Source organism: Engystomops pustulosus, chromosome 1 (genome assembly GCF_040894005.1).
Source record: "Engystomops pustulosus chromosome 1, aEngPut4.maternal, whole genome shotgun sequence".
In the NCBI taxonomy this organism is placed as follows: Eukaryota; Metazoa; Chordata; class Amphibia; order Anura; family Leptodactylidae; genus Engystomops; species Engystomops pustulosus.
The window spans coordinates 196,625,706-196,638,680 of record NC_092411.1 but is presented as its reverse complement, the minus strand read 5'-3'; the positions used below and the strand labels follow the sequence as shown (position 1 = coordinate 196,638,680).

The 12,975-nt window shown below is 44.0% G+C and overlaps 1 protein-coding gene across 4 annotated transcripts in view; it reads left to right on the top strand.

Moving 5' to 3' along the window:
• Nucleotides 1–30: 30 nt before the first annotated feature.
• The window catches only part of ANKRD17 (ankyrin repeat domain 17), a 65,381-nt gene continuing 52,436 nt past the window's right edge, over nt 31–12,975 (top strand). For all 4 annotated transcript variants that reach the window (XM_072117465.1, XM_072117482.1, XM_072117463.1 and 1 more), the window contains exon 1: nt 31–441. In XM_072117465.1, coding sequence (XP_071973566.1) covers nt 31–441 — 411 coding nt within the window. The remainder of the gene's footprint in view (nt 442–12,975) is intronic.

Sequence of the window (12,975 nt, the reverse complement as noted above, 5' to 3'; positions counted from 1 at the left end):
CAGTGTGTGAGAGGAGGAGGCCGGAGAGGGATGATGATGATGGAGCCGCCGTTACCGCCAGCCCAGGAACCGCAACAGACTAGCGGTAAGCACGAAGAGGATGAAGAGAAAAGCCAGAGCCGGGCCACCAACGGGAGCCACGGAGCAGCCAGCGAGGCACCTGCAGAGTTAAGCAAATCCGCCAGGGGCCTGGTCAGGATGTGCGACCTGCTGCTGAAGAAGAAGCAACAGCGCCAGCGGAGACAGCAAGGAGTCGGGGCCTTGCCCGCCTCACCCACTGGGGCCGGGCCTCCGGATAGAATCTGCAGAATGAAGCGCAGCCGGGCCTGCCACCCACCCAGCAGCAGTAGCAGCGACACGGACAAGAGCAGCGAGAGCGGCAGCAGCAGCCAGGACGACGAGGAAGACGACGACGACGAGGAGGAGGAAGAGGTGTCCGAGGTGGGAGTCCCGGGCAGACAGGCGGGCGGTAGGGAGGGTGCACCGGGCACGTGTGTGGTGTGAAGGTCGTCACTGGGTATGCTGTGCTTGCACGGACCTGTTGCAGCTGTGTGATCCTCTTACCTAGATTAGGCCTGGCCCGTGCTCCGCTCATGTGCCCGGCTGTGTGTGGCTTCTGTTGGCTCAGCAGGTTATGAAAGGCTGGGGAGAGGGGGGTCAGGTGAGTAGGGATCAGGCTGGCAGGCATTTTTGTGTACACTTCCCATCGGTAATCCCATTGACCAACAATAGTCAGCCTCTCCCCAGCTTGGAATTGCTGATAACTGGGGATAAGATGGTCAAGCAGCTATGGAGGAGAGAAATTATCCTAGGTGTAGCTAGTACTAGTTCTGTTGGGGGGGTTGACTAACTGGCCCACTTTTTGCATCTTGTAACGTTTGGGGCTTTGACGGGATCTGATTTGCAGGATGTCTACTAATGGACATCATGGTGTAGTACATGTGTATTGGGGATGTGTTCCTGTAGACATGCGGGTACATGAATATTTCTTCCACATCGTACTGCCTGTCTCTCAGGAGAGAGGCCAACAGGGTTATCTCCTGAGCTGACTGTCTGCAGGTTAAACACTTGCAATCATGGCTTAGTGATCTATGTGAGCCATAATGGACTTAAATTAAGGTTCATATTATCAGCATGGCTTCTGGTATTACGCAATATACTAGGAGCTATCCAGTCCGCAATTTACTAGGAGGCATCCATAATGCATGGTATGGCCGACCCCATAATTTAGAGAGGCCTTCAAACTGTCATAATGTGATAGAATGTCTGTGTGAGCAGAGCTTGAGGCTCTTCAGTGGATGAAGCTTTCTAGTGTATTTCAATCTGGGACGCATTACAGGGCAAATTGTACTAAAGGCCATATTCAGATATACTGTGCTGCTGCTCATATTCTAGATTGCCAAACAGGACACAACCCAAGGTCTACATGGTCATGTATAACGTATCCATATGTAATCCAGAGAGTAAGCTGTGACTGATAAGGCCTGTGAATTATAATATCTACAACATGGATAATTAATTTGCTCCACCCCCAGTTGCCTCAAACATGGCTGTCCTGGGGAATGCTCCGCAATCCGTTCTAACTCTGGGAAAAGCTTCCTGTAAGCACTGGTACTGCTTCTGAGATGACCATGCGTTATCTATTAATTGTTGGAATCCTTTTGGCTTCAATTTGTTCTGCATATACCAGCATTATGTCTGAGATTACTACTAAAGTCGAAGAGACATGTTTTTTCTTTTTTCCATATATCAGTATTTTGTGCTTGTAATAAGATTAAGGGTTTTAGGCCAAGAAAACTGTCACCTTTTAAGGGCCAGTTCACATCTCCACTAGGTCTTCAGTTATTTCATCCATTTGGTGATGTCAAACAGAACTGGTTCAATTCTTTCCAGCAATAGGTAGTTTTTAATGTAAGGGCTTGCACCTGTTCTGTGTGTTTGACAATTCCTGATTTTTGGCTCCAAATAAATGAAGACTTAATGAAAATATGAACCGGCCATTGTAGATGAGCTTCTGACTCTCTCTGCTCTGTTAGAACCACAGATTCCAAGGCCCCTGGCAGTTCAAACAAGGGGTGTATAGAGGGCCATACCTGTGGCAGTAGCTATAGCTGGCACAGGTTACAGTGCCATTGTATGCCAGGAAGGGTCTGGCATGGAATTGTCTGGCTGCTGGCTATAAAAAGATACCAGAGCCTCTTGATATATCTGATGGGAGTGCACAATTGGGGAGATTTATCAGAAGCGCCTGAAAGCAAAACTGTTCCGGTTGCACATGGCAACTAAACAGTGGTCTGCTTTACATTTCCACAGCAGTTTATAACATGGAAATGGAGATCTTTTATGAATCCACCCATGGTCTCGTCATAAAAATTGCCTGCATCTTTGACTAGTATCTCAAGCAGTTTGATTGTTGAGAGAAGACTCTCCCCAGTGCCAGTAGGGAAGGGTATTGTGTTTCAGCATCTACCAGTCAACAAACCTAATCAATTTAAAAATGTGGATATTTTGGAGAGGCATTGTAAATGAGGAAATTCATTTTCTTCAAGCTCAAAGCTATTCTTTGCAAAAAAATGTTATTTCTGTTGGACAGCCTCTTTTGAGTGGTTAAGTTACTTCTATACTGTGTTTTATAAATCACAGCTGAAGGTTCAGGACAAACACCAGTGAGGGTTATAACGGGGTCCCAAATAAGAGGCATGCCTGTAGTACAACATGTGGTCTTTGAGACTACTGAGCAGGTAATACATTTTCCCATCTAGGTCGGAGTGGATAAAGTTAGAGGTAGGCATTACTTTCCCTGCACCAGCTCCTGGGCCCATTGTTGTGCAGGTACTTCCTCCTTCTGCTGCTGCATGCAGTCATGGGACCCACGTAAGGCCAGTCCCCCAGCTTTTTCAGCAAGGAACACAGGGACTTTGAGCAGGGGAAAGTTGACTATCCACTGCATTTTGCAGTTTTTAGTAATTTGGTGGTTTTGTGTTTGACGGTGATTATACAGTGAAAACACTGAATATACAGATAACTTGCAGTGTACTTTGTTACTGTGTCTCCCTGGCCCTTGGGCTCCATACAAATTTCTCGGTCTGCAGACACCAGATGCGCTGTCTGTTTGCGGCCCGTGTGTCATCACAGCGTGAGGTACATTCATAGGTCGAATTACAGATGCATCTGTGGGAACCTTGGCCCATAGAAATTAATTAAAAACCTTTTGTGTGCTGAGGACATACTGGGTGCTTAGGCTTTGGGGTTAGCTGTTGTGGTATACTCTCCAGCTAAACTTCTACAGTTTACACTAGTTGCACAGTGGATGGGATTTATGCAAAACCCATTCATAGGCATTGATGGAAACCCACAGCGGAAATAAATTTTTAATTCTGGGCACATTTATAATTGCTGTGCAGAATTCGGACATTGCAATACGAAGGTAAAAACATGGAGTAAGACAATGGCAGAAAATGCTGAGAATTTGTGGGTAAACTGAATTGGATAAAATTAAAAAGTTCACAAAATTATTTGAAGGGAATGGACCAGAGACCTCTAAGGGAAAATGCAGATGCCATGGTTTCCTTCTGACTGTCCACATCACACTTTCCTCCAGGCTGAGGTTATAAGCATGTAGAGCACCAGTAGAGCTATCGCTTCTAAAGCAAATCAAACGAATTGTGTCCTATATAGAAGTATAGAATGCCAGAACTTGCTGTCAACCTCAGACTGACTGGTATTTATGTGTTAAGGGTTATTTCAGTCTATGATCATAGACCATTCAGGGTCCTATGTCATGGGCTGGCAACGCTGCTAGTTATGGGATTCCTTGCATTCTATCAATCTATGATGCAGAGAGATCTTACCTGCCTGCCAATACAGCAGCCTTGACACTATAGTTGGTTACAGTTTTGTGGCTGTTTAGCAGGGACTCGTTGCATCATATCAATGTGGCCAGCCTTTGACACAGGACTCTGCACTTCTGTGGTCATGGCCTGTTTTAAATCATTGTACTCTGTGGGACTTTCATGAAGGCTATTCTAAATAGTAGAGAAATATGCTTATGAGCCGTGATGGACTTTTCACATGCTGTTACAATGAGCAGAGCAGGTCTCCCTTCCTCTTCACTTCCTTCTGCAACTAGATAACACAGGGAGGGGGAGACATGTTCTTCTCATTGTAATAACCAGTGAATCTGCACCACTGAGGGGCTCTGGAAACAACCACCAGAGCCCATTAGTATAACTTAGAATTTTTAAAGGAGCCATGGATCATGGTGCCTGGATCTATAAGTAAGTGCCCCGGTTTATCATGCTGGATTTTGATGGTAGACTTTCTTTAATGAAATCATAGGGAGAGATTTATCAGAAGTGTCTGAGCAGAACTGTGCTAGTTGCCCACGGCAACCAATCAGAACTTTAATTCTATAAGCAGCTGTGGGAAAATGTAAACTTGGCGCTAACTGGTTGCCATGAGCAACTAAAACTGCGCAGACACTTCTGATAAATGTCCCCCTGCATGTTTATCCTGGGCCTTACGTTGCCAGGTGGATTGTAATTTTTCTTAATGACCATCCTCATTTATTAAATATTTTATGAATATTTTAGTAAGAATCTGTTGGGTTAGACATGACATTTATTGGAATATGTCTCTTGCTATTTTCCTGTGCTTGTAAGAGTGGATGCTTTTCTGTACTTTGGTTTTTCTGCTGTAGTTATATGTAGTGTACAGTTATTATGTATTTCGGTGTTCTGTACCACAGCTGTTGGGTGATGATGGAAAAGGCCACACTGCAGATAATGTACAGTAGTAATGTGAACAGTGTTCATTAATGAAAATATACTTTAAAGGACACCTGTCATCACGTCTGTCACTATTTCTGTCACCACTACCTGTTAGAGCAACTCACAAGGATCCCATCCCAGCCTTTATCTAGTCAATTCATACATTAATCATTATAAAATCATCTTTTCTTATGTAAATGAGGCTGGTCACATGCTCGGAGGCAGTGATGTCACTCCTGTTCCCCCTCCCCTCTCCTCCCCCAGCTCATGTCTGTGTGTAATGTATAGTAAAGCATGGCTAGTGTGTGTGCTGCATCTGCTGACATGCTGCATCCTCATAATTGCACATCTAAGGGACACAGTCATCAGCTAAACAAGTACCTGACATGTTCTGCAATAACATGGCTGCCTGGAGCTGTTGTATCTCTTATACACACAGGCTGCAGGTGGCGTGGCCACCAGCAAGCACATGGAGCAGCTGTCAGTCAAGCACTGGGGGTGGGGCTGTACCTCCCACTCATGAATAAGCTGGACAGCTTGAATATGCTAATGACTCATTGGACATTTCACAGGTCATTTGCATACAGCTTTAGGACCTCATTGCTTGGGTTTACATGCATGTAGAGGGACAAGGAAGGGATAGAGGCAATGCTCTCATGGCAGTTTATGAATATATATTTAGTTTAGGGGGTTATTTTGCATGACGGGTTCTCTTTAAAGGCATGCCGCAGTCACTGCGCCTAAACCCGCCCAGATCCCGCCCCCCTCATGAATACACCGGACAGCTTTGAGTGGTCCGGCTTTTACATTGTTCGCTGCCGCAGTGTTGGATAGCGTTATCTGAGGTTTCCGATAACTATATCACTCGGCGGTTGTTTTAGCACTAGGATCTGTATAGAGACATGCAGTGATCTAGTGGGTTGTTACATTCGCTTATATGTGTAAAACACAATGTCAACAGAATATTAGAATGTGTGACCATAGCCTTTAGATGCAGATGGAGAAATTACATCTCACCACTGTTAGTATGAGAGAAGAATAGCATGCCCCCAGCTCCTCCTCTCTGATCAGACTATAATGGTCAGATCTCTGGACTAATAACTGTGGGGGCTAGAAGGAAAATTCTAAGTGCCTGTGAATCTGTGTAGCAGCCCCTACAGAATGGTAAGATCTCCTTATAATTGAGGTAGTGAAAGGTCCTCTTTAAAATGCAATCCAAACCCATCATGTGAATGCAGCCCCAAGGTTTTTTTTTAACTCTTAGCACACCTAGAGTGGTGTTTGTGATTGAACGCAGAGGTGGTTTAAAATTGTAAAAATAATTCTTGTAAGGCTGGGTTCACATCATGATGCTCTGGTCACTTGATCTATTTCAGCTGTGAGCAGCCTATTAAGTGCTTTGGTTTTGAGCTCCTCCACACAGTGCCATTGCAGCTTTTACACTTACAGCCACATCCTGTGCTGTGAAGGCACTGACCCCTTGTCAAATCCACCCATGACATAGGTAAAAACCCTTGATGTTGTTTGGAATGTCACAGGAATCCTTGGATCAGAGGGGGCTGAGAAGGTGCAATGTGCATCCTTTCTGCATTTCGGTCCATGCTGATCCACTGGGCTATTCCATTAGATAATTGTAAAATGATCTGTATAGACTAAAAATTAAAGTAAAAAAAGAGGGTCAGGGGAAACTCGGGCAGCAGTTTATGGCCAGCCTCGCTGGAGAGGGATATTGGCTGTCGACTGGTTTTTAGTGTTTGTAGTTTCTGGGGAGTTTGTGCTGCACTTGGGTATCTAGTGCTTCTGCGGTGGTTACAAATTGGACCCCTTAATACATGCCATAATTTATCGTTTATTTTGCTTCCAATATTAAAGGGAACCTACCACCACCATTCTACCTATAAAGGTAGATCGGGTGGTAGGTGGATGTAACGGACGTGAGGATAGCTCTTTTTAGAGCTAATCCTCATGTCCCCGCTAACTTTTAATAAACTTTATTCCCTTTAATATGTAAATTTAGTTATTCGGCTACTGGGGCGTGGAGTAGTCTGGCACGAGGCTACACGGCGCGACTACTCCACGCCCCAGTAGCCACGTTACTCCTCCTACCCTGTTGTGTGCGGCGCGCAGCTCCTCGTAGCTGCGTGCCCTCGTCCGACATGATGGCGTTCAGAACTCCGGCTTGTCGGATGCTGCGCTTTGATTCTGTTAAAAAACGGAAACAAGTCTGTATAAGGCTACATTCACACTACAGTATGGGGGACGTATATACGGCCGATATACGTCCCCCATACACTCCTATGGGCTCACGGCCCTGTACGGGAGCGGTACGGTGCAGCACACGTGCGGCACCGTACCGCTCCGTAGCCTGGGGAAAGATAGGACATGTCCTATCTTTCCCCGTATTACGGCGCCGTGCGCCATTAGTTTCTATGGAGAGGGGCGGGGGTGAGCTGCGCTCACCTCCTCCTCCTCTCCCCGCGCTGCCGTGTGCCCGCCGTGCTACGGTGCGGCGGGCTCACGGCAGTGTGAATTTAGCCTAAGGGTGATGCCACACATGGCGTTTTGGACCCATTGTTGGTTCGTTTTTAAGCAGTATGTCCAAAAACGGATGCTTTTTTTGACCAGTTTTAAGTTATTGGTAAAACCTGTCAAAAATGTATTTGTTTCCAAAAACCGCATATGTTTTTAGCAGATTGCGGGTTCAACACGCCATGTTTTGCTTGGGGATATTGTAGTGGCACTTATCAATTTCCAACCTTTCGAGTTCTATGTGCTACCATCAAGACCTTTTCACCAAAAAAGGAACAAATATACACAAAATTTTTTGCAAAGAATGCGGGCACGCCATGTGTGGCATCACCCTAATATGTCAATGTTATTTATGTGTAAAGTCATGTAGACCCTTCTTGAAGCTCTTTGCTGTCACTGCAGTGACCAGTGCCTCAGGCAGGCAATTCCACATATTGACACTTCTCACAGTAAAAAAAAAAAATATGGGCTATGGGCCATTCGTATATTTGTATAAATTAATCATGTCCCTTCGTAGTGTGTGGTCACCCCCCCCCCCCTCCCCTAAATAAATCTAGTTTAAAGGAAACCTACCACCACAAATCTACCTATAAAGGTAGATTGGATGGTAGGTGGATCAATGGGACGTGAGGATAGCCCTTTTAAGGGCTAATCCTCACGTCCCCACACTTTTTTGATAACTTTTATTACACATATATTCAAATTTACTTATGCGGCTACTGGGGCGTGGAGTAGCCGCATCTGAGGTTACACAAGGCGGCTACTACACGCCCTGGTAGCCACTTTACCCCTCCTACTCGCCCATCTTCGGCGCGCAGCTCCGCCTAGCTGCGCGCCCTCGTCCGGCGATCCTGCCGTCTGCGCATGTGCAGAAGAGCAGGCCCGCGTCTGCGCGGTCACTGCTCCGAAACAGGCGCGGGCCTGCTCTTCTGTGCATGCGCAGACGGCAGGATCGCCGGACGAGGACGCGCAGCTACGCGGAGCTGCGTGCTGAAGATGGGTGAGTAGGAGGGGTAAAGTGGCTACTGGGGCGTGGAGTAGCCGCCTCGTGTAACCTCAGATGCGGCTACTCCACGCCCCAGTAGCCGCATAAGTAAATTTGAATATATGTGTAATAAAAGTTATCAAAAAAGTGTGGGGACGCGAGGATTAGCCCTTAAAAGGGCTATCCTCGCGTCCCATTGATCCACCTACCACCCAATCTACCTTTATAGGTAGATTTGTGGTGGTAGGTGCCCTTTAACTCCTACCTCATAACTGAGACACCCCCTCCCTCCCCAATACTCATTATTATTTTTTTTTTTTTTTTTGTGGATGTTTGTTGAACCCTCTCCAGGACATCCTGTTTTATGGGCTGGAGGGCATGTTCCAGGTGAGGCTGAACTAATGCAGTTTTAATATCTCATCCCTATCCTGAGTCTAAATTTTTCATGCATGACAGGACCTTGCTGGCTTTATAGGCAGCTGCTTGACATTGCATGCTCTTATTTAATTTATGATCTAAAAGTGTACCCCGGTCCTTCTCAACAAGGGACTCTCCCAGGTTTAAGGCATGGTCACAAGTTAGTTACAACTGCTTTGCAATCAGTTTTGAGGTGGTTTTTGTTGCAGTTTTGTTAATATAACAGGTGAAACCCATAACCTGTATAGGTGAATTTGATTTTGAAGGAGAATCCTGTTTAACAATTGTCATTCACCTGTTGATTTGATGTCTTTCACTTAATAAAAATTGCACCTAAAACCACCTCAAAACTAATTGTGATGCAGTTTTAACTGCAACATGTGACCACACCATAACTCCACCAAGGACTGGTGTTGCATGTGGATAATAAGCCCCCAGGGGCATATCCTTGAGTTTATCCACTTTGGGCCTCATTTGCCAAGTTGATGACTTAAAGGAAATTGTTATTTGTATTATCAAAAGTTATACAATTTTCCAATATACTTCGAGTTCCTCAGTTTTCTAGATCTCTGCTTTCTGTCATTCTAAGCTTCTATGTTCACTTCCAGTGGACATAAATCTGACCATGGTTACACAGGTGGACGGCTCGTTATCACACCTCTGATTACTGATACTAACAAGCTGTGCACCTGTGTAACCATGGTCAGATTTCTGTGAAACTAAGCTTTCTATAGAATGACGGCAAGCAGAGCTATAGAAAACCACGAGGAATTGATACAGAAAGTATATTGGATAACTTTTTGTCATAAAAACATTAAAATTTGCTGGGGAATAAAGGGGAATACCCCTTTAACACTAAACAGTTTGTCCAAACCATCCTGAAGCCTATGAACATCTTTCATTGCGCTACACAGCTTGGTGTCATCTGCAAAAATACACAGTGCCATTAATTCCTACCTCTACATCATTAATAAATTAAACTGTAGTGGGTCAAGACCAGAACCCTGCCTGGGGCACACCACAACTGCTGACCATTCTGAGTAGGAATCAACCACAACTCTCTGGATACGATCCTTCAGCCACTTTGCAATCCAATTGCAAATGATCCCAGCCAAACCAATTGACCTTATTTTACCCATCAGATGTCAGAGGGACAGTGTCAAATGCCTCTGCATTTGACACCGTTATCTTTATCCTATGGGACAGCACAATTACGGCAATAAATCATTTACATAGTGTTGGTTTTTTTGTTTTGTTTTTTTAATGGTTGACTTGTTTAGCAAAATTCATTGTTACAAATTTACTTGTTTTTTCAATCGCTATGTATGAACCCTTTAAAGAGAACCCGTCATGCAAAATAACCCCCCTAAACTAAATATATTTTCATAAACTGCCATTAGAGAGCATTGCCTCTATCCCTTCATTGTCCCTCTATATGCCTGTAAACCTAAGCAATGAGGTCCTAAAGCTGTATGCAAATGACCTGTGAAATGTCCAATGAAGCATTAGCATATTCAAGCTGTCCACTCTATTCATGAGTGGGAGGCATAGCCACACCCCCAGTGCTTGACTGACAGCCTGTATAATGATGTGAGGCTGTGTAATGATGTGCTTCCTGGTGGCCACGCCCCCTGCAGCCTGTGTGTGCATGTGTGTGTGTTTAGGAGAGATACAGCAGCTCCAGGCAGCCATGTTACCACAGATTCATGTGTAGCTGATGTCTGTGTATCACACATGTGTATTAGGAGGATGCAGCATGTCAGCAGATGCACTAACTATGCTTTACTATACATTACACACAGACATGAGCAGGGGGAGGAGAGGGGAGGGGGAACAGGGGTGACATCACTGCCTCTGACCATGTGACCAGCCTCATTTACATAATAAAGAATAGATGATTTTACAATGAATAATGTATGAAATAACTAGATAAAGGCTGGGATGGGATCCTTGTGAGCTGCTCCAACAGGTAGAGGTGACAGGACTAGTGGCAGAGACCTGATGACAGGTGTCCTTTGAGGATGCAGCAGGTTTTTTTTTCCTATCTTCACAAATCTAATTTTTTTAATTATAAGAATATATACGAAAAAAAAAATTGTTGCCATCTTCTGAGGCTAATAACTTTTTCATACTATGGTTTATGGAGCTGTGTAAAGTGTAATTTTTTTTGCAAAAGGGAGCTTACATTTTCATTGCTACCTTTTTTGAGGCCTTTTGATCACTTTTTATTACAATTTTATGATACAAAATGGTGCTAAAGTAGCGTTTCAGACATTTGAGCGCTGTTTTCTGTTACAATATTTATATTATATTTTTATTTTTTTTTTCTTACACTTTAAAGTACCCGAGATGGTCTAACCGTCATTCTGCGCAAAAAAAAAATAAAAAGCATAATTCTGCTCCAGGTGTCCCTGGGAATCCTTCCTCAAAGTATTTTGCCTCCTGTTCCTCATTTAGTACCTTTTGTGGCCCATAGCAACCAGGGTTTTCAGCTCTCAAAAGAACTACGGCAGGATTGAGGGTTGGGACCTGCCTCCTGTGACATCACAAGCGCTTTCTGCTGACCGATGAGACCATATCTAAGTAAAACTTTAGCACAGCACATGTTGGGATAGCTTGGAGAGTCTCTCCTGCTATTTCCTGCTGTGGAGTGTGAGGAAATGGGCAAGAGGGGATTGTGATCGAGAGTGTCAATTGTAAGAAAGATGGTGGCATCCACGCCCTGCAGTCTTTTAAATGCCGCCGGCAGCAGAAGTGTTGATACTTGCTAATTGGTGCAAGCACGAATCGTGGGTTTTAGTGGTGGGTGTTTTCTGCATTATGCAGCAAACCTCACCTCTGCATGAAGAGAGCTCACTCTGTACCCTTTTCATATAGCCTCGACACCTGAACTGGGCCGGCTTTGAAGGAGGTTAAAGTGTATAACGTTTTTATTCGGTTTACAGGGCTGTTTTAGTACTTGTTTTGTGGGATATATATATTTGTTTACTGGTCAGTTGTGACCTAAATTGTAATTTTTTTTTTTTTACTTTTTGGTATTGTTGTTACCATACAAGTTCAGTGACAATGCTATTTGATTGTAAGAGTTATTACAGATATAGTAAAACTAGGGTTGCACCAATACCAGGGTTCGAAACCAAGAGAAATATCACAATACTTGATACCGGTATGATTAAATTTGGATAATTACAAGAACAGAAAAAAGTACAGGCGGTCCCCTACTTAAGAACACTCGACTTGCATACGACCCCTAGTTACCAACAGACCTCTGGATAGTGTTAATACTGATTAACAACATTTTTAAATCCAATTGTCAGAGACCAAAATTTCTGTCTGGGATTACAATGATAAAATATACAGTTCCGACTTGCTTGCAAATTCAACTTAAGAACAAACCTGCAGACCCCATCTTGTATGTAACCCAGGGACTGCCTGTATTATCATACCGGTATCAAGTATTGTGATATTTCTCTTGGTATCGGACTTAGGCTTCAGTTACATTGCGTTTAGAAATGTTAGAGTAAATGTCTGGGGGTGGAACTCGACTCATTCCCATATGCATTTCCAATGAAACGCATATGATCAGTAACGATCAAGGTGAAGGTTGTTCTGCTAATGTTAATATAAAATGTGTAATTTTTTTTTTATTTATTTTAACTTTATCTGTTTTTTGTTACAAATTATGTAGTGATCTAAGGAGAGAGCTCTGAGAAGATTCATCTCTATAAGCATAAGTTTGTGACAGTAACTCTATGGAGGCTCAGATAAAATCCATCTATTGACAGCCAGTGGCTCATTGTAATGAATACTGTATAAAACAGACAGTAAGCCCATAGTTTAGTGCAGTGATGGTGAACCTTTTAGAGACGATGCCAAAACTGCGACCTACAAGTTGGTTTTGGTTGTAAAATGACGACATGACAATTTAAGCATTAACTTACTCACCGGCCTCTTTATTAGGTACACCTGTCCAACTGCTCGTTAACACTTAATTTCTAATCAGCCAATCACATGGCGGCAACTCAGTGCATTTAGGCATGTAGACTTTGTCAAGACCATCTCCTGCAGTTCAAACCGAGCATCAGTATGGGGAAGAAAGGTGATTTAAGTGCCTTTGAACGTGGCATGGTTGTTGGTGCCAGAAGGGCTGGTCTGAGTATTTCAGAAACTGCTGATCTACTGGGATGGTCCGAAAAAGAAAAAACATCCAGTGAGCGGCAGTTCTGTGGGCGGAAATGCCTTGTTGATGCCATAGGTCAGAAGAGAAAGGGCAGA